General features: G+C 40.1%; 1 protein-coding gene across 1 annotated transcript; it reads left to right on the top strand.

The window, feature by feature from the left end:
- The first annotated feature begins 11,103 nt into the window (after positions 1 to 11,103).
- Positions 11,104 to 11,748, top strand: LOC110312124 (keratin-associated protein 26-1). The gene has a single exon (XM_021185675.2). It carries the CDS (start codon positions 11,104 to 11,106, stop codon positions 11,746 to 11,748), a length of 645 nt encoding a protein of 214 aa, XP_021041334.1.
- Positions 11,749 to 20,780: the final 9,032 nt, after the last annotated feature.

The following is a 20,780-nucleotide window of genomic DNA, read 5'->3' as shown; positions in this document are numbered from 1 at the left end:
AAACACGTATGGAAGGAGTTACAGAGATGAGGTTTGGAGCTGAGACAAAAGGATGGACCTTCTAGAGACTGCCATACCCGGGGATCCATCCCATAATCAGCTTCCAAACTCTGACACCATTGCATACACTAGCAAGATTTTGCTGAAAGGACCCAGATATAGCTGTCTCTTGTGAGGCTATGCTGGGGTCTAGTAAACACAGAAGTGGATGCTCACAGTCAGCTATTTTATGGATCATAGGTCCCCCAATGGAGGAGCTAGAGAAAGTACCCAAGGAGATAAAGGGATCTGCAACCCTATAGGTGGAACAACAATATGAACTAAACAGTACCCCCCTCCAGAGCTCGTGTCTCTAGCTGCATATGTATCAGAAGATGGCCTAGTTGGCCATCATTGGAAAGAGAGGCCCATTGGACTTGCAAACTTTATATGCCTCAGTACAGGGGAACGCCAGGGCCAAGAAGTGGGAGTGGGTGGTTAGGGGAGTGGGTGGGTTTTGGGGGACTTTGGAGATAGCATTGGAAATGTAAATAAAGAAAATACCTAATTAAAAAAATGTATTAACCATAGAATTCTTTAATGAGACCTATATATACACTTCCAACTCTATAGGATAGATAAAATAATCTTTATTCGATCATAAATGTGAATTATCTTGTTTAATATACATAATTTCATTCACAGAATTTTAAATATCCCTTAATGTAAGTTGGAATATCGTTTTTATAAATTCAGCATTTGTTGTGTGGATAATAAGACCATTGGCTCTTTGTTTCAGAGATTCAGCAATTTCTGCTGGTAAATTGCCATCATCCCTTCCAGCTAAATGGCTGGAATACATTTGTCACCTTCACTGGATCTTACCGTCTACCACTGAAAGTTTCTTGAGGCCATAGCAGAGAAAAGGGGCTAGCCCCCACTTAGTGTAGGAACTTTGCTTAAAGTCTAAACTAAGGTCATCTTGTCTTTCAATAATTGCTTATCTGAAAACTGCATCTGTCATTCCCTCAGGGGTTATTGCCATATTTGTGTCATCTCCTCTAAATAGCCCTTTCCTCCGTGTGAGCTCCAGAGGTGCCCTCTGAAAAGCCAGTGGCAGTCATGGAAGAGAACCCTGCTCCTGAATGATGGCCAAGACTCCAGAAGGGAATGGCCAGCTGTCAGCCAGCATACAGTGTAACCCAGCCTTTGTGAAACACGCTGTACCAGACTCTGCCCGTGGCACGTCTACAGAATCATCCTCAGCATTTTCTTCCTATGTCTTTAGATTGTGGCACTTAGAAACCTGCACTCAACATACTGGACTTCGAGGACAGATGGCAATGAATGCTCCCAGATCTCACAATGGTCAGATGTGCTCACATGTGTCTTTTGCCTGATTGGGAGTTAGCAGCTGCTGACCTCTAGTGGACTGTGTTTGCATGTTGACAGTTGGGTTACCTACTCAGCCACTTTGGCCTTGACATCCACATTGCTTTTTTCTTTTCTTTTCTTTATTTATTTTTTATTACGTATTTTCCTCAATTACATTTCCAATGCTATCCCAAAAGTCCCCCATAGCGCCCCCCACTCCCCTACCCACCCATTCCCATTCTTTTGGCCCTGGCATTCCCCTGTATTGGGGCATATAAAGTTTGCAAGTCCAATGGGCCTCTCTTTCCATTGATGGCCGACTAGGTCATCTTTCGATACATATGCAGCTAGAGACAAGAGCTCCGGGGTTCTGGTTAGTTCATCATGTTGTTCCAACTATAGGGTTGCAGATCCCTTTAGCTCCTTGGGTACTTTCTCTAGCTTCTCCATTGGGAGCCCTGTGATCCATCCAATAGCTGACAGTGAGCATCCACTTCTGTGTTTGTTTGTTGTCTTTCAATAATCCCTCATAACTTTCAGTTCCTAAATAAAAATCAGATGTATTGCACACACACACACACACACCTGCAACCCTAGTACTATTGTGTTTTCAAAAGTGGGGAGGTGGGAGGCATGGATACCAGATAATTATTGGATCTTGCTGGCTGCCAACCTGGCTCCAGGTTCAGTGAGAGATGCTCTTTCAAAGGAACAAGATGGAGAGTGATTGAATGGGAAATCAGTCCATACTTTTCTGGCTTATGAATATACACAGGCACAGGTAGACACACACATACACAGATGAACATATGTGTGTGAGTGCACACACACAAATGCACACATGTGCATAAGTACACACATACAAACACAAATGCACACATGTGCATGAGTACACACACACAAACACAAATTCACACATGATCACTAGTACACACACACACAAACACACACACAATGCACACATGTGCATGAGTGTATAAACACACACACAAATACACAATTGCGCACACATCCTTCCCCCACATATACAAATATGATCAGCTTGTTTATTGCTCTGTGTCTTACCCTTAAGACAATTTGTTAAGCAGACGGTGGCTCATATCTATTTCCCTTTCCTTTTCTTTCAATACCCTTTAAGCCTGTCAGATGTACTTTCAAGGTGGCATTGTTTCTTTATCTTCTAATAACTTTAAATATTATTACTAGTTATCTCTTCAGAAATTCTCCATTGTTATTTGTTACTATAACTATTATATCACTACTTATATTTCTGTTATTAAAAACTTGTCAAAATAACATAAAATCAAGCCCTTATAATGATGAAAGTGAGAGGTGTCTCATAATTCCAAGGAGCAAACATCCGTCTGTGGGAAAGAACGGACTTTAGGAACTGTGAAAAGTCAGGGACATTATCCCATGTGTGTGGTAACAAGGTAACCCGTCACAGCTTCCCAAATGCAAGCAGTAGACATGAGACACTCTGTCAGAGAAGGAGATGGCTATTGTTCATGGCAGCAGCAGAAGCCATGGTATTAGCCTTTGCTGCTGTTCCATGAGCCCCAGTTCTTCCAGGCCGGGTGCAGCTGCATTCACAATGTCCTGTTTTACAGAAGCCCTGGCCCATGGATACGATAATAAGCTGTATGCCTGGCACTTGCCCCAGAGATAAAACACTATTATTGTCCTATTTACTTCATAAGCATGCTGGAAAAGATAATTCAAAACAGAAGCAATTGGTGGGTCTTCACTAGAAACCAGAATGCAACTACCTCCTGATGAACATTTTCTCCCGACAGCATCCAATCATTATCTCTACCCTGCACTGCTTTGATGAACGTGTCTATGCTCCAGCCAACTGACCACCCAGAGTCTGCCATTAGTAAACTGTACTCAATCCATTCTTGAAGTCTCAGGGCTCAGTAAAATTACTATAACTCCAGTATCATTCAGGAGACAGAGGCTGCCTCTGTTTGCCAAAGGTTCAGCAAAAAAAAAAAAAAAAAAAAATCATCAAGTGACTTGTGGCTCAAAGGGTTCCACAGGCACTGTCACTTCTTGATATGTAGTTGTTTTTTGCCACCAGGAGAATCCATTTTGTAAATTACTGGTGGGCAAGTATGGGCACACAACAACAAGGGCATAAATGTTCTGAACTGGCTAACTGACTCGTGTATTTAGGCAGTGGTAACCAAAGAACACAAGTTCTGCATTTCTTTCTTCGAAATCTCCCAGTATATTTGAGAATAAGCTGATACATTCTCAGTAGACAAGGAGATAATATGAGGCATCATCGTCTGACAGTGGCTAATGCATGAGGGAAAGAGAAGAGAGAGGAGGGGAGGGGAGGGGAGGGGAGGGGAGGGGAGGCAGTACTGGTTTCTTGTCCCAGGTTTTAAACACCCATTAACAGCTCTACATCAAACCTCTAGTATTTTCAGTCCTCTTGTCATCCCATGGACATTAGCAACATCGTAAATGTTTATGTGAGAGAACAATGAATTGACTCACAGGTCCTACTTTGCTGCAGCACCAGGTTTGTTCCTTTTGGGTGTTAACAGACACACAGCAAGAAGCACGTTTGTTGTTCCTGTTCACCTTGCATTTTTCTCAAGCACAGAGTACCTCAACATGCAGAAAATTTAGTCACCCAGTTTCAATATAACTGCTAGAGTCCTTTCCCAAGCTAACTTACATTCAAGCTAAAACCAGAGAGATGGACAGACAGTTCCCTTCCATCCTTCACCGGAAGAAGGTCACTGACACCTGTCCCCAAGAGAACCATAGAAAGCTTAAACAATGTCACTGTTGAGTAACAATGTCACTGGACCCTGTTTATTCCAATGATGAATCTTCCACACTTTGAGATCAGCACATGTGCAGAAAGATCTCCTTAATCCTCCCAGAGGTACCCTCTACCAATCCAGGTAAATCTTTGAATTAGTAATTTGATGTGGCAAACTGCAAGCTGATTAACACAAAGATGCTTACCCTGAACACTGATTTTCAGCTGCCTTTGCACCTCTTCCTCAAGAATTGAGTATTAATCATCTCCTTGATTCCTTATTATTAACAGACAATAAATGGAAGGGGTATATATTGTCTCCGATTAGTCAAAGTGAGCACTATTTTTTTTTTTTTTTTTTTTTTTTTTTGGTTTTTCGAGACAGGGTTTCTCTGTATAGCCCTGGCTGTCCTGGAACTCACTTTGTAGACCAGACTGGTCTCGAACTCAGAAATCCGCCTGCCTCTGCCTCCCGAGTGCTGGGATTAAAGGCGTGCGCCACCACGCCCAGCTCAAAGTGAGCACTATTGATTCCAATGAAATCCCCTCAGATTTGCCTAGTTATTTATAAGGTTCTTTGGTGCTCTCTTCTAAGACAGCCATGACTTGTCAAAACTCCAGAACTGATGGCATGCCAGACGTTACCCCACGTGCCTCTTTCTCTCCCTCTCCCCTCTCCCCTCCCCTCTCCTCTTCCCCTCCCCCTCTCCCTCTGTCTCTCCCTCTCCCTCTGTCTCTCCCTCTGTCTCTCTCCCTCTCTCTCTCTGTCCCTCTCTCCCTCACCTCTCCCCCTCCCTCTCTCTCTGTCTCTCTCTCTCTCCCTCTCTTTCTCCCTCTTTCTTCTTCTTCTTCTTCTTCTTCTTCTTCTTCTTCTTCTTCTTCTTCTTCTTCTTCTTCTTCTTCTTCTTCTTCTTCTTCTTCATTTACGTTTCAAATGTCTTCCCCTTTCCAGATCTCCCCCTCGGAAACCCCCTATCCTATCTCCCCTCCCCCTTCCTCGATGAGGGTGCTCCCCCACCCACGCACCCACTCCTGTCTTCCCACCCTGGCATTCCTCTACACTGGGGCATATAGCACCCTCAGGACCAAGGGCCTCTCCTCCTACTGATGTCCAACAAGGCCATCCTCTGTCACATATGCAAACAGCACACATGTCCCTTCATGTGTATTCTTTGGTTGGTAGTCCAGTTTCAGGGAGCCCCCGGGTATCTGGGCTGTTGACACTGTCCCCCCCCCCAACCCCACAGAGCTGCAAAACCTTCAGTCCCTTCTCCAACTCCTCCATAGGGGACCTCTGCTCTGGTTGTCTGTGAGCATCTGCCTCTGTATTTGTCAAGCTCTGGCAGAGGCTCTCTGTGTGCCTCTTTAATCCTAGTATCCTTGTGGGATATGCAGGCCCAAAGAATAGAATATGTCACAAAAAGGGGGAACCTGAAGACTGATTACCTCAGGCTTTTTGGTTAACAATGCAAGTACACTAGGGGACTTAACACATTCTTTTACCACTGGAGAGGTTAGCCAGATGGAAACCAATAAGAGCAAATCGATTAAAACTACTAGAGATTAAATTGACATAATAAATACATGGAAGCTACCCAGTAGGAAACAGAGTTCCTTAGGAAATAGAATTTGAGTTTGAACTAATTGAAGACTCATAATGCTAGTTAGAGCAAACACTATAGAAAGCTCCCTGCCCTTACTAAGCTTTTCCTATAGTGGGATCATATGACCTTGCAGAAATATGTACACTGAATAATATCACATACATGAATCAAAACTGTCTCCTTCAAAGTAGTAATTTTCAGAGTATTGGTTGTACAGGCCTAGGTGGTTGGTAAAATGCATAGATGTTAGTTAGAATGTGTTCAGGATCTCTTATGCAGTCACAGTGAGGTTGGGCACAGGAAGACACAAAAAGAGCACATGAGGTTAGGAGGGGGACACCATGAGAGAGTTTGTGGGGACTAGCATGGGAAACTAGGGAGGAATGATTAAAAGACATCTATTAAATTCTTAAAGCATAACCTTTAAAAAACAAAAATGCTTACTGGGTAATAGGAATGGTTTGCTTGATTGCTGTTGCATCTTTACAGTGGATATGTGGAATAAAAAAAAAACAGATTGTAAATGTTAACCACATACAGTTCCTATTTCTCAGGTTTGTCTTGGGAAAAAACTGAAAATTTTAAATAAAAGCCCTTTACATTTAATATAATCAGCATATAAGTAAATAAAAAAATTCAAGACCTATTCTCGACCAAAGAACACAGTTCAAGGGTTTACTTATGAGAATGGAAAAAATAGTTACTCTACCTTTAGTGTCTTTAATAAATTATGAGAGAATGTGTGATTTAAGCCGAGCAGGCTTTGTATATCCTGTGGAACACATTAGTGTATGTGGAGGAATTAGAAACAAAAGTATGAATCTCCACCATATTTGGTGTAAACTCTAGCTTTTGTACTTAATAGTGCTATAGTAAGTACAACAAAAATTCAGTTAATAATACACTATATCCTGAAAAACTGACTCCAAATTCTGACAAAGTGCTGGGTAGGGTGTGCACTGTGTGACCGGACACAGTTCAGTGATTTTTATACATGACACAGAACAGGAGGTGCTTTAAGTAGGTCATGTGATGCTTCTCTAAGCCAAGCTTAAGGTGACTATTGGCAGAAATATTAGAATATGCAGATGAGAAACAGGACAAAAACTATGAATCCCTCCTGCTTTCTTTCTGTGTTTTATTATTTTTTTAAGGCAAGTTGAAGTTCACCAAGGAACAGTTTTAATAACAATTTAAGCATGGGTGTTAATGAGGACAGGAGAGAGAGAGAGAGAGAGAGAGAGAGAGAGAGAGGAGAAAGAGACAGAGATATAATAGGTGGACTTAAGGAACAAACAGTGCTTATGATACGTATAAGTTTCTCAAACAGGGAGACACTTTCTTCCTGTTTTCAAGTTCGTTATATTCTTAGTAAATTAATTTCCCAGGTATATATAAAAATGGAGTACATGAAAGAGATTGTTACACAAGTAAATGTTAACTTTTATTTGCTAAAGAAAACCAAGGTCATATTTCGTGATTTCTATGATGCTCATTAGAAATATTTATTGCCAATAGACTAAGTTCCCCCATAGTGATCATGCCTATTCAAGTAGGAATGTGGTGAGAATTAAATTAAATAATAAGTGTACAACATATAAAATAGTGTCTGGTATGTGATAATAATAGGAAGGCCACAGTAAGTGGTAGTCACTGCAGGTCCTATATTACAGTTAAGAAATAAGATGGGCAGTGTTTTACTTGAGAAGTAGCTGCATTGTGTGTGTGTGTGTGTGTGTGTGTGTGTGTGTGTGTGTGTGTGTGTGTGTATTTGTTAGGACAGAGAGCAGTGCATACAACAGAGGAAACCAGGTAGACACAGGCGGCAGGGAGTTGAGCAATCCAGCTTGAAAAGGAAGTTAAAGGGATGGTGATTATGTGTAGTTAAAGACCAGAGAAATCCAGTTTGGCAGGAATGGTCTGAGAAAAGTAATTATGAAAAAGGAGCTAAATTACTTAGAGTCAATAAAATTGCAGTTATCCCCAAGTACAGGATGGGAGTGGTAATCATCCAGCAGTTGACATGGAAAGAGGAAGCGATGTGATTCTAGACAGGAGCAGGCAAACCAAGAATGTCTCTGCAAGTCTTTGGGAAGCAGGAAGAGGTTGGCCAAGTGCCTGGCTTGTTCTGTGCAGGCAACTGGAAACCAGTTTTGTTTTGGGTAGAGTTTCATGATGTAATTAACGTCAGGGTCCAATTCTAAATCCAACATTCAGGTAGCATGGGAGACAGTGGGCTAGGAGTCACAGATACGGGATTCACAAAGGGCAATGTAAATGATGGCATGGATTATAGAATTAGGAATAGATGAAATGCATGATCATAGAGGCCTGAAAACGGAAAGACATCATAGGTCACTTTCCAGTCTACCCTTTCCTTTACTATTATCACCCTTTTCTAAAAACAGATACTTGGTAGTTATTCCTTTAGTAAAGAACATTACTTCATTACCTACTAACACAAAGACACCTAGCAAGCCAGTTGAAATTTAGAGACACCATTGGAATCTTCCAGTCAAAAAATCCTGTTGTCAATTTTTTTGGTGTTTATGTGTATTTCTACTGTCTGACTTGTTTCCTTGTTTTCCAGATTCCTATGCCCTGTCTTTCTATCCATAAAAGTTGGTACAATGTGTCAACTTTAATCAAGCATAATGGATTCTCCTTGCCTTCTCTGTACATCACATCACTTATAGACCTTGTGGGGGACTTATAGACTTATAGGGCTCTGTCTTGTCCACTGATGAAGGGTCCCTGGGACAAGAACCATTTTTATCTTTTGTTATTGTTTCTCTTATTCTGTGGTATATGTCTGAAATACTTGATATTTTCTAAACTAACAAATGTGTGAAATAATCGGGGTGTCTCTTGTCTTGGCACACTTTCATGGTTGAGTGTGGCAAGGATTGTTCATCTAAGATAGAAATATTCACAATCTTCCCTGGAGTGGTAAGGCCCTGATCATTGGATAAAAAGCTACAATATGTGTTAATTTGGTGGAGTACATGATTTCTCATTATTGTGGACTCTCTGGAATCTAGGGTGATATAAGCCTGCTTATCTGTAAGTTATAGGAGCCTGCAGGTAAGGTGCTTGATATTTGGACCAAATACACTCTGATAGTAACATAGCTGTTAGGACATAGGAATAACCTTCAGGACTCATATTTTCTGAATGTCTGGTATTTTGTGTGTATATTTGTAGGTAAAAGTGATACTGACAGTGGCAGGGGATACATAAATTAATTAATTCCCAGATTTATGTAGTTGTTAGATGAAAGCATATATATATGTGTGTGTGTATGTGTATATATATATATATATATATATATATATATAATGTGTGTGTGTATTCATCTCTCTGTGATTCCATTTTAGAATATTAAATAAAAATGTTTGGAGATATGGAGGAATTTGTGTTTATACCCTTTTCTTTATGTCTATTATGTTAATGTTCTGTATTTCAGATACAAATACTTAAAAGAGTAATATTTTGCCTTCTAAAATTATATTATGAATTGACATCAGAGATATGCATGACCATGCCACCAGATATTTCATGAAGTACTGACTAAGTTCTAATTATTTATAATTCTGTAACATTCCCCTTTAGGTAAAAAAATACCCATACATAGAACACATACCGAACCCATGAGCATGTATATGCCTCAGTGGTGGACTCATGACACAGGTGCTGGGCTCTTGGTTATATTAGAGATAAGCACACATAAAGAGCGTCAACACATAAATTTGATAAACATTAACCTAAATATGGCTGTACCTATTACTAATGCCACTCAGCAGATGTGTCCAAGATTGCACAAGAAGACTCCAACTACTGCACACAAAGTATTATCTGGGGATGAGGTCCTAGAATGGGTTCCTTAATTACAGCAGGCACAGACTGTCAAAGAGTAATGGCTCCTACCTCATATTCTGAGCTCAATTTAGCACATAAGCTTAAGACCTCAGAGCCTATATGGCTTTATCTTCACGCATATCCCTCCTGGTAAAAGAGACCTGCATTGCTGCAGAGAAACCAATGTGCTAGTTCATATTTTCTACTCTCCTGGGCAGAGAGAGACTTGATAAGTGTGGCCATGACCATTGAACATTAAAATAGAAGAAAGTGCTGTGATTTAAATTGCATTTCTAGCCAAAGGGAATGGAATTGAGATTTGACAGATAATTTAAATTCCCATTAAAATAGCCACTGGAGGTACTGGATATGCCAGTCTGTGAAAACGGCAGTGGATCGTGGAGACTGGCCACTTCCATGTATTTAAACCACATAAGTAGAGACATAGACATACAAGTTTTTAAATAGCCTTCAAAGTATTCAAACTTAGCGAAAGTTTGCATATACTCTAATGTAAGAACTTATACCAACCAAGGCCTGGAATCCCTTTTGGAAATTGAGATCAGATGTAGGAAATAAATACTGCCATGCTCATCATAAAAGGTTTTCTTCTTCTTACCTAGAATGATGGATTTCAGTGGTAATATGAATGACACTGAAATATATGTTTGCTGGACTCATGATAAGTGCCATTTTGTCCAACCCTCTTTATGAATTTGCTCTTGTTCAACCTGGAGTCGATCGTTTTAACTGAATGACATCTCATTACCTACATTTCTAAACCATCACAGGCAAAGCACAATCTCAAATGACTGTTTATTCATCTATAGAATTTAATGAAGCGAGCACTCATTTTCTGAATAAACATATTTTCATGGGAAACCATTTTCTATTCAGATGGTGAAATAAAGGGAAACATGCAGGAGTCTTTCCCAGGATGGCCTTTAAAATTCTTTTCATCATAAAAGTTGTAAGATTTTTTTATCTTCGTCTGCAAACCTCTTGAGATATATATATATATATATATATATATATATATACCCATTTTACAAAGAGAATAAAATTACTTCTCAGCTAGTTATGTGTAGTTTGCCACTATTCAAAGTAGTTTGCTTCAAATTTCAAAGACAATTCCAAGGGAGAATTCTAAGAAAAATATTTGTGCTCTGGTGACTAGAACTGTACTGAGTCCATAACTTTACAAAGTGTCTGTTTGGGTTGGATAACTTTACCAGGGGCCTTATGAAAACCCAGACACACTGATTTATGGTTATACTCAATCGATGGAAGGTATTTTAGGGATCATCCAGTTTTATGGGAGGCAGGAGCGCTACTTCCTGGGTATGAGAGAGTTCAGATGCAGCCTCAGACAACAAGGAAGATGAGTCTGTAGAAAGAACTGCCACTCTCTGAGAATATATAAAGGGACAAGACGAATGAGGGTCAGACTCACTCCTGACGTGCTCCCAGCTGCTCTTAGACCACTACCACTCTCTCAAGTTCACTATGGCTAGCCGTAACAACTGCTCCTCCGGCAACTGCAGCTCTGGATCGCTCAGAAATACCTGCCACATCCCAGCCAGCAACTCCGTTGCCCTCTGCTCTACAAACATGGGCTGTGGCGAGGTCTTCTGCGTCCCCAGCAGCTGTCAAGATCACACCTGGTTCATGGACAACTGCCCAGAGACCTTTGCAGAACCTCTCAGTGGCCAGCCACCCAGCCGTGAAGCCAGCGGCTTTGAAAACTCTTGTTGCTCTTCGGCATACTGTGTGCCCAGACACTGCCAAGGATCTGGCTATATTCCTGCGTCTTCCTTCATCTCTGGCTCTTGCTTCCCAGCATCCTACAGGCCCGTGAGCTATGTATCTAGCAGTTGCCGGCCAGTGAGTCCTTTCATGAACAACTGCCGTCCTGTAAGCTGTGTGTCCGGTGGATACCGCCCACTCCCTTGTGCCTCCAATAGCTGCCGACCCCTGGGCATTGTCACTTATGGATGCAGGCCTTCAGGTTGTGTGACCTACGGCCCTCAGACCATTCACATTGTGTCAAACAGCCTGAGACCTCTGCAGCCTGCCTGCGGTGGTTGCCAACCATCGATCCCTGTGTTTGGCACTTGTCGTCCTTCTTGCTCTGCACAAGGAGGCCAGTAGCTTCCTTGTTCCAGTGAAAAGCAATGATGAAGACTCAGGATAAAAATTGCAACACTCTGGCAGTTTGCTTCTTTCTGAGTAGCGATTGCGTTTTCTTGTTCGCACTGTGTCTATGTTAATGCAAACTGTTCCTTTCACGCTGTGACTTGCTTTTATCTTTCCCTTGTTGTAAAAATCCCTGCTTCTATTGCTGCTAGTGTTGCTTAGGCAGGAGAACTGTGTACCTGATGTGATCCACGCTATAATAAATGAGATTAATTCAGAATTAAGAATCTAGTGCGTTGATTTTTCGTTCATGACTTCATTGTAATGCAGGAACGAGCAGCCTCACCTGGTTGCCAGGGGATGTTCTATTGTATTTGCTACCTGATAACCTAGGCAATGGTTTATTATTTAGGAGGATAATGGCTTCAGAACAATATGGGGGAGCAAACTATGACCTTTCTCAAAGTTAGGGTCAAAAGGAGAGCTCAACTCTCATCTCTGACCTCTGATTCCTATTGCACACACATCCTCCAGACTATTCTCTAACTACAAACCCTGCAGTAATCTTCCTTGTGAGCCTAGGTTGTTCCCTTTGATCTGATCCCATAAGACATAAGTGCTTCCTTTGATGCCGCTGCCCTGGCTTCGTCTCTCAATTTATCCCCTTCTACTTAGTATTGCAAGTACTGTATACCCACACCCTTGTCTGACATATGGTGTCTCATAAATGTATCCTTTTAAAAATAATCATCGCCATTTTATTTATGCCATTGTCAAGAACACTTCGACCTTCTCCATCTGCTGGAAATATCACAACACAGTTCAAATTCGTTAATTAACTTTAGATGTAAACAAACTAAGAAACGATTGAACACTCACGGATTGTAGAGTCGTGTGTGTTGGACGGAAGAGACAGAGATGTAAGGAAGTCTGATATGTACTATCAGAGCTTGCCAGAAGTCATACACTATGGAATACGTCTTAATTAAATCCCATTAATTAAATAAAGCTGAACTCTTTAAGTATGTCAATGCTCATCTTTTTCAGATACTGGAAATGGCCACCTTCAAATGCAAAAATTAAAAGAGGAAGAAGAACAATAAAATCAGACTCAAGTGTGACATAGAGGTTAGGATAATCGGAAAAGGATTCTAAATTACTCTCATGTGCGTTCTCAGAGATATGATCAGAAATCAACTGAGTAAAACAGAGGGATGGAGATTCAATGGAAGGATTTTTAAAATACTAAAAGCACTTGTGAGTTAGCAGACCAAGGACATAGATCCTTTACAAGTCCCAGCTAAATTCTGAGATGACAGAACATTTCCACCTTCTCTGCCATATTTATGCAGAGAAACTTGGCCTGGTAAATAATGAAAAGCAGAGGCTAACTTGTAGCCTTTTCTCCTAGCTGAGGCGCGTTCCTCTGCTTCACAGTTACAATCCTACCTAGAAAGTTTCCAGAACTGACAGAAAATGAGGGATTTCCTTAAAAAACAAGTATTTATTTATTTTGCAATGTTGGGTGTTCAACTAAAGTGTCCTGTGTGTGATGTAAAAGCTCTGCCTTTGCACTACAGCCTTAGCTCCAGAACAACAGCACAGCTTCTATCATGTTCCCAGTGCTGTCATAAACTCCACTTGCTAGATTTTTTTGAGGAGATGGAATCCACATCTTCAGTATCTGAACCCTGTCCTAGACAAATTCCAGACCACATCACAAAAAAAAAGCCATCTGTCTCTAAGTGAGACATGCAGCAGGAGTTGATTTGGTTAAATTTCTTACAAAGATGTCATTTCAAAATTAGACTACAGATCTATAATACATAGGCTGTTCTGTACTAAAGATGGCGCTGTCCTTCTGATGACTGGTCGACATCCTCATCTCACCTGTTTCTGAATTTCAAGAAGAAATTATAAAGTATCATCTCAAAACACATCATGTGATCATTTTACTAAGAATCCTGTGACATTCTTCCAACTTCTATAAACTATTTCTTTGATTTTTTTCCCCTTGAGCAAACGATGCTGAACTTATAATGGCTAAGAAAAAAAAATACTTTCAAGAAATTGCTACAGGCTGAAGGTGAAATAGCATGAAGATAGAAAGCCTCTGGTATACTGAAAATAAGAAAAAAAAAAAGAAAAAAAGAAAAACATAAGTGTTAGCCAAGAACTTTCAAAACGGAAGTAAAACAAAAATAAACAAACAAAAACATGAGACCAGAAATTCTGCAAGCTCATACAGTGGGTCGGCACTAATAACCGAAAATAAAAACATTAAGAAAAAGGACGTGAGATTGAGTATACCATTCCACACTACAGAAACCAGACAGAAATTCTTCTCTTCAAAGGAACTAGGGTATAACCTACTACAAACTTCCTTACAGAAATTACAACTACAACAGAACATTTTAATTGGGTGTGCTAATATGATTCATGTTGTTCCATTCTCTTTATATAAGTTTATTTTATGCGTATTAATGAGTCTTCATATGACGTGCGTCTCTGATAGGCCCTGAAGCCAGGAGAAGGCCTTGTATCCCTTGGAACCAGAGTTACACATGGTTTTGAGCTACAACACAGATGTTGAGAATCAAACTCTGGTCCTCCAGAAAGACAATCCAGTGTTCTTAACCACTGGGCTAACTCTCCAGCCCCATCATAGCCCATCATAGTCACATTCATATTTAAATCATTAAATTATTTTACTTTGCCGGACTCTGATCCCTGAAATAGCCAGAGAAGTCTTTTTAAGAAGATTAACTGTTCAGCCTGATAACATAGTGTGTTAAGGCTTCATTTAATTAATACAGTTGTATATTTTGAAAGTATTTCAGCATGATAAATTTCCAAGCACACAAGAGATCCTCGCATCATGCCAAACTCTCTTCTGGGTGCTAGGATTTTAGAATAAACAGTTCCATCATAGAGAGGGCTAGAAAATAAATGGTAAATACTGACACAAACATAATGACGTAAGGGTGTATTATGTCGTACAAAGAGGCAGTGAGAAATGCTATAACAAAGAGAGCTGATTCCATTTAGAAAAGTCACAAGTACTAAGTTGTTAAGACTGATGACTGAGAGGAGCAGGCAGGCTTACTGCAGAGGTCACTTCTCCTCTGAATCTCACCCCGAGCTCTGCACCAGGTCATCTGTTTTGACCTCCCCTTTCCCCTCTGCTGCTATCTCCAGCAGATCAAAAGGATCTTCTTCGCCAACATCCCTCCCAACCCTGTTCTCTGTCCTAACCCCTAATTCTAAAAGGCATTCCCTGGGAACCTGCCAGCTAGGCCTGCCAGAGCAACAATTAGGCCAGTGAAGCAATAGATAGGCAAGCTTCGGATCTCGATGCTCCCTCCTCTTCTATAAATTCAATGCCCCAGTCTCATCCCCAGCTCGGTAGCAGACTATATACTAAGGCCTCTTCTCAGCCTTTGCCCTTATTTCCAGAAAACTAAACATATCCTGGTGGTACACCCGGCTTTCCTCCCTCCTGGGAACTTCTTTACCCCCCACCAGCACACCCCAATTCCCAAGTGTCAGTTCCCAATGCCTAGGAACACATTGTACATAGAACCTGAACGGCCACACCTGGCAAGTTCCCAGAATTTCCTACTAGCGAACACATAGCCACCAAAACCTTCAAGAACCAGAATGGGCAACATAAAACAAGGGAGAAAAAACACAACCAACCAAGACAATACTAGAAATCAGCACCTAGAATGATAATCATCCCAGATGCCTAAATGCCAGCGTAAAAAGATAATAACAGCCAGGACAGGATGTCTCCGGTAGAGACCAGCAACCCTACCTTGATTATCCCAAGATAGCTGACACACAAGAAAAAGACCTTAAAGCATCCCCTGTAAATATTACAGAAGTTCTTAAAGAGAAAATGAATAGATTCCTTAAATAAATCTTTGAAAACACAAACAATAAAAAGGAATAAATAAAAGAGATGCAGACAAATTGCAATAACTCTCTGCATCTTATCTGACCATCATGGATCAAAGCTGGATCTCAACATCAATAATAACAGAAACAATAGCAAGCTACAAACTCATGGAAACTGAGTGACCAACTACTGAATGAATCTGGGTCAAAGCTGGGAGGTGGTGGTGCATGCCTTTATTTCCAGCACTTGGGAGGCAAAAGTAAGTAGATCTCTGATTTTGAGGGCAGCCTAGTCTACACAGTGAGTTCAGGACATCCATGGGTACACAGAGAAACTCTGTCGAGAGAGAGAGAGAGAGAGAGAGACAGAGACAGAGACAGAGACAGAGACAGAGAGAGACACAGAGAGAGAAACAGAGACAAACAGAGACACAGAGAAGTTAAAGATTCTAGAATTTAGTGAAAATGAAAAGCAAACATTAACCCCAGCACATGGGATGCAATGAAGGTAGTTGTAAGAGGCAAGTTCATTTCAAGTACCAAGTCCATACATAAAAAATTAGATCTCATACTAGTAGCTTGACAGCACACCTGAAAGCTGTAGGACAAAAGGAATAAATCACACCTAGAAGGAGTAGATGGGAAGAAATAATCAAACTCAGGGCCGAAATCAAAACAAACAACAGCAGCAGCAAAGAATCAATAAAATGAATAGTTGGTTCTTGGAGAAAATCAATATGATTGACCAGTCCTTATCCAAATTAACTAGAAGACAGAGAGAATATCCAAATTAACAAAATTAGAGAAAGAGCTGGGTGTGGTGATGCACACCTTTAATCCCAGCACTTGGGAGGCAGAGGCAGGCAAATTTCTGAGTTCGAGGCCAGCCTGGTCTACAGAGTGAGTTCTAGAACAGCCAAGGGTACCCAGAGAAACCCTGTCTCAAAAACCAGAGTGGGGGGAGGGATGGAGGGAGGGAGGAAGGGAGAGGGAACGGGGTATAACAATATACCTGAGGAAATCCAGAGAATCATAGAAATATACTTTGAAAACCTGTATTCCAGAAAATTAGAAAATCTAAAAAAGAAGAAATTTTCAGCATACATACTACTTATCAAAGTTAAGATGAAGATTAGAAAGATAAGCAATTTAAACATATCTATAACCCCTGGTGAAAAGAAACAGTATTTAAAAGTCTCCCCAGCAAAAAACAAAACAAAAACAAACAAACAAAAAACAAAACCAAAAACAAAACCAAGGCCAGATGATTTTAGCACAGAATTCTACCAGACCTTCATAGAAGAATTAATGCCAGAGCTCCTCAAATTATTCCACAAGAGAGAAAGGGAAAGAAGTCTTCTAATTTAGATTCACTGAAGCAGATGGGAACAAATAGAGACCCACAGCACACATTATGCAGACACACACACACACACACAAACATACACACACACAGACACACAGACACAGAGAGAGTACCTGGAACAGCCTGGATGACACCCTCAAATCCTGACCCTCAGGGCTCAAGCAACCCCAAGGAAGAGGAGGCAGAAACATCTTTAAGAGACAGAGGCAATGGAGAACAGGAAGAGGATCAAGGCACAGGCAAACTCACAGAGCTGGAGGAAGTGTCCACAGGGTCTGTGGGAGTCTGTATCATATGGCATGCTAGAACTAAAAGGAGACAAGACACATTCCTAACCCAGGGGCTATCTCCAAATGATAAATGCTTGTCAACAAAACTTTATTTTTCTCCTCAAGAGTCTCACTGCTAAACAAACTACCCTTAAGGGTAGGCTGCAGGCCCAGCAGTAGATGGCCAATAGAAAGCCAATGCAAAGGCCTCTTTGAGGATTCCTTACCTCATAATCACATCATACACTCAAATTAGGGTCTTTTCTTTTTTTCTTATCTTTTTACAATATCTTTTTTAGTTTTTATTTTTACTTTTACTTATTACTTGTTCTTTTCTTCTTTTCACCCTACAGTTTTTTCTTTTTTCCCAATTAATTTATTCACGTTACATCCCTATCACAGCCTCACCTCTTCCCCCAGTTTTTTTTGTTTATTCTTTTTTCTCCCCTTCCCCCTTCCCCCTTCTCTCCCTCTCTCCCTCTTTCCCTCTCTCCCTCTCTCTCTCACACAACACACAAACACATACACACATACACACACACACACACTATACAGTATGTATAGTGTGTGTGTGTGTATGTGTGTGTGTGTATATATATATATATAGATAGATAGATATAGATATATACTGACAATGAATTGTATACAGAATTCAAAAAGAATACCATGTGATTAACGGTCCAAGGTAAGGGCAAGAAACCTTTAAAGGCCAAGGCTTGGGCTTGGAGAACAAGGTCAAATGCAGAAACTTGCAGACAATGCATAACAATCTGAGGCTGGTACATCCAGAGGGAAGTGAGAGAGAAGAATATTGCTGGAGACCTTGCTCACTGTGTTCAGTGTATCATATCCTGTAGCCAACAGCAGGGTCGGCCCCATTGGGTACGTCTACAATGTGTGTAGTAAGCATTGGTGATTTTCCAAAAATAGAGTAAACTTTGTCAGATTAGGGGTGAGAATTTCTTGGAGACTTGTAAATCATAGCATCTAGCTGAGATAATAAAATTCAGAGTCCATAAACACAAAAAGACTGGGTCTTCCAGAGATCAACTTGAAATGATAATATTTTAGATGTATTCATCAGTCACACAGTGGTGGCTTTTGGGAGTTTGTGTACATTTCGACTGAAGATTTTCAGAGGAACATACTTAAGCACAAAACTATCCATACAATAACGTGCAAAGGCCTTGCTTACAATTTGAATGTAAGAAAATCATTAAACTATACATTGGGATGTGAAAGTTACCCTGATTATAAGATCCATATGAAATTTAAAACTGGATTCTTAATTTTGAAATATTTCTGATACATTTGCCATGGTAGTTTTTAAATATTTCCTTCATCTTCTTCAATATCCAGCCATTTATTCTCTTTAAAGTTAATAATATATTTCCAATTTTTAAACTGAGTTCCTTACTCTTTTAGTAAAGAATTACTACATTTAATAAATAATTAATAAATAATTATATAATTAATTGATATTAATTATTGGTGATATGTTAACAAAGAATATTTCTCTGTCCTTCTTGGGAAAATACAATATTCAAAGTTTCGGGAGTACACTGAACCAAGAAACTGATGTTCCTTCCCTCTAATCTTAATTGTGTTGAAAGATATGCCTGGCAATGAAACTAAAAGTCTATTACAAAGCACACAGTTGCGTATTCTCTGAGGGTCCTATCAAATGCCTTTATAAACACACATAATTAGACAAAATCCCCCTGTATTAGTGAAAGTGTGTGTCTACGTTATGTTCATACTGTAATATTTTTATATTCTGTACGTTATGTTCATACTGTAATATTTTTTATATTCTGGAAGGCTGACCTTTTCTAACAAGTGAACATCCTTTATGTGACACCAACGCCTCCAGAACAGCAAGAACCTACAGGTTAGTGAGCATAAGGTACAGACAAAATGTACCATGCATTAAAAATACTGCTAATGAGAAATCATAAAACTTACAAATGTCCTGTCACTACAAGGGTGGACTGAGAACCAGCCCATCAGCACTGGGCACCTCGGATACAGCATCAAACCTATCATCAGTCTTATAAAGACCCTCCACTTGAGTGCAGGGCAACAGTGCTGCAAATGAACATTTGATATACATTTATTTCAACTCATGTTCAACAGCCATTTCAGTAGCAGACGAATACAAACCTATTTTGTATGGTGCTTAATATAGCCTCGATACCAGTGACTTCTACAACCCTGCTTAGTAAGTTTCTTAAAGCCTTAAAGACTTATAAGGTAAATTGTTGGTACTGTATCATTATTTCACCCTTCCCCAAAGAACACTAGAACGTCAAGCCTTCTAAATGATACTCATCGACAAATGTCAAATTAGCTATGTTAGGTGTTAAGCTAATTATAGCAATGCTGACAAGCTCTATCATAACATACATGGGAAATTGCATAGCAATATGAAACATGTCCCTTGACACAGGAAACACTCACACTCACTAATTATAGAAAACACCTCTTCATTAAGATCTAGAAATAAAAATGGGAACTCATTGGGTCGGTCCACTAATTTCTGTGGTGTCTGGTTTGACCATAATCAGTGGCTACTACAGCCATTAACTTAGTTTCTGCTCAAAGAGACTGAAGGATCACAGCGACTTTACCTTGGAATTCCCATTAACTCATTTTATTCTCATCCAAACCCAAAATAGACTAGCAATTTCTTAGAGTATTCTAAAATAAACATTGTATTCTCTGCTTCCATCCCTTATCCATTATTTAAAAAATAATAATAGGGTCTTCAATATGTATCATTTTTTAGGAAGGATAACCAACCAGGTTCTCTACTAAATTCCATAGTAACTCTCTGGAAAACATTGAAATGATTTTATTTCCATGATCTGAAGAAATTAAATTTTCTTAGTAAGGAGCCCTTGTCTAGATACTTAAGATTAATAATTTCAAAGGCAGATGCCTATACCCCAAGGCATCCCTCTGGCTGTCACATATTCTATCAAACATCCCTTTATACATCCCAGGGAAATTGCTCTACTGTCAGACCCAGTTCCACAGTAGGGAAAAAAAGAGCACACAAGAAAGTGTTACAAACACACACAAACTGCAACTCAGCCATCATTGTTCATAGCAATAGAAAAATGCTTTGTATTTTCCTTATGAAATTATTATGGGTTGAGAAGCACTAGATGCCTTCAGTTCTCTGGGGTGGTGGTGATGGCTTTCAAGAAACACCTGTAACACGGACCTCTTGATTCCTTCCCGAACCTCACCAACTGCAGGGTGAACAGGCTATATGTTAAAGCCAGCCTGCTGTCTCGTTTACTATAGAGAAGTCCCTTCTCCATCACTTTCCTTATCATTAGAATGAAACACAGCTTTGAAGCACAGGAAACAAGGAAATTCCTCAAAGCATCATACTGGCAGAAATCTGAGTATGAAGAAAACATCCTATCTTTTCTTGCTGAATTCCTTATGGAAGAATACGGGAAGTAAAAGATCTCTAAACAACACCCATGACAAAAGATATG

The sequence above is a fragment of the Mus caroli genome, unplaced genomic scaffold, assembly GCF_978045245.1.
Source record: "Mus caroli unplaced genomic scaffold, Mus_caroli_1 scaffold_17, whole genome shotgun sequence".
Classification (NCBI taxonomy): Eukaryota; Metazoa; Chordata; class Mammalia; order Rodentia; family Muridae; genus Mus; species Mus caroli.
This window is presented reverse-complemented; position numbering and strand designations above follow the sequence as displayed.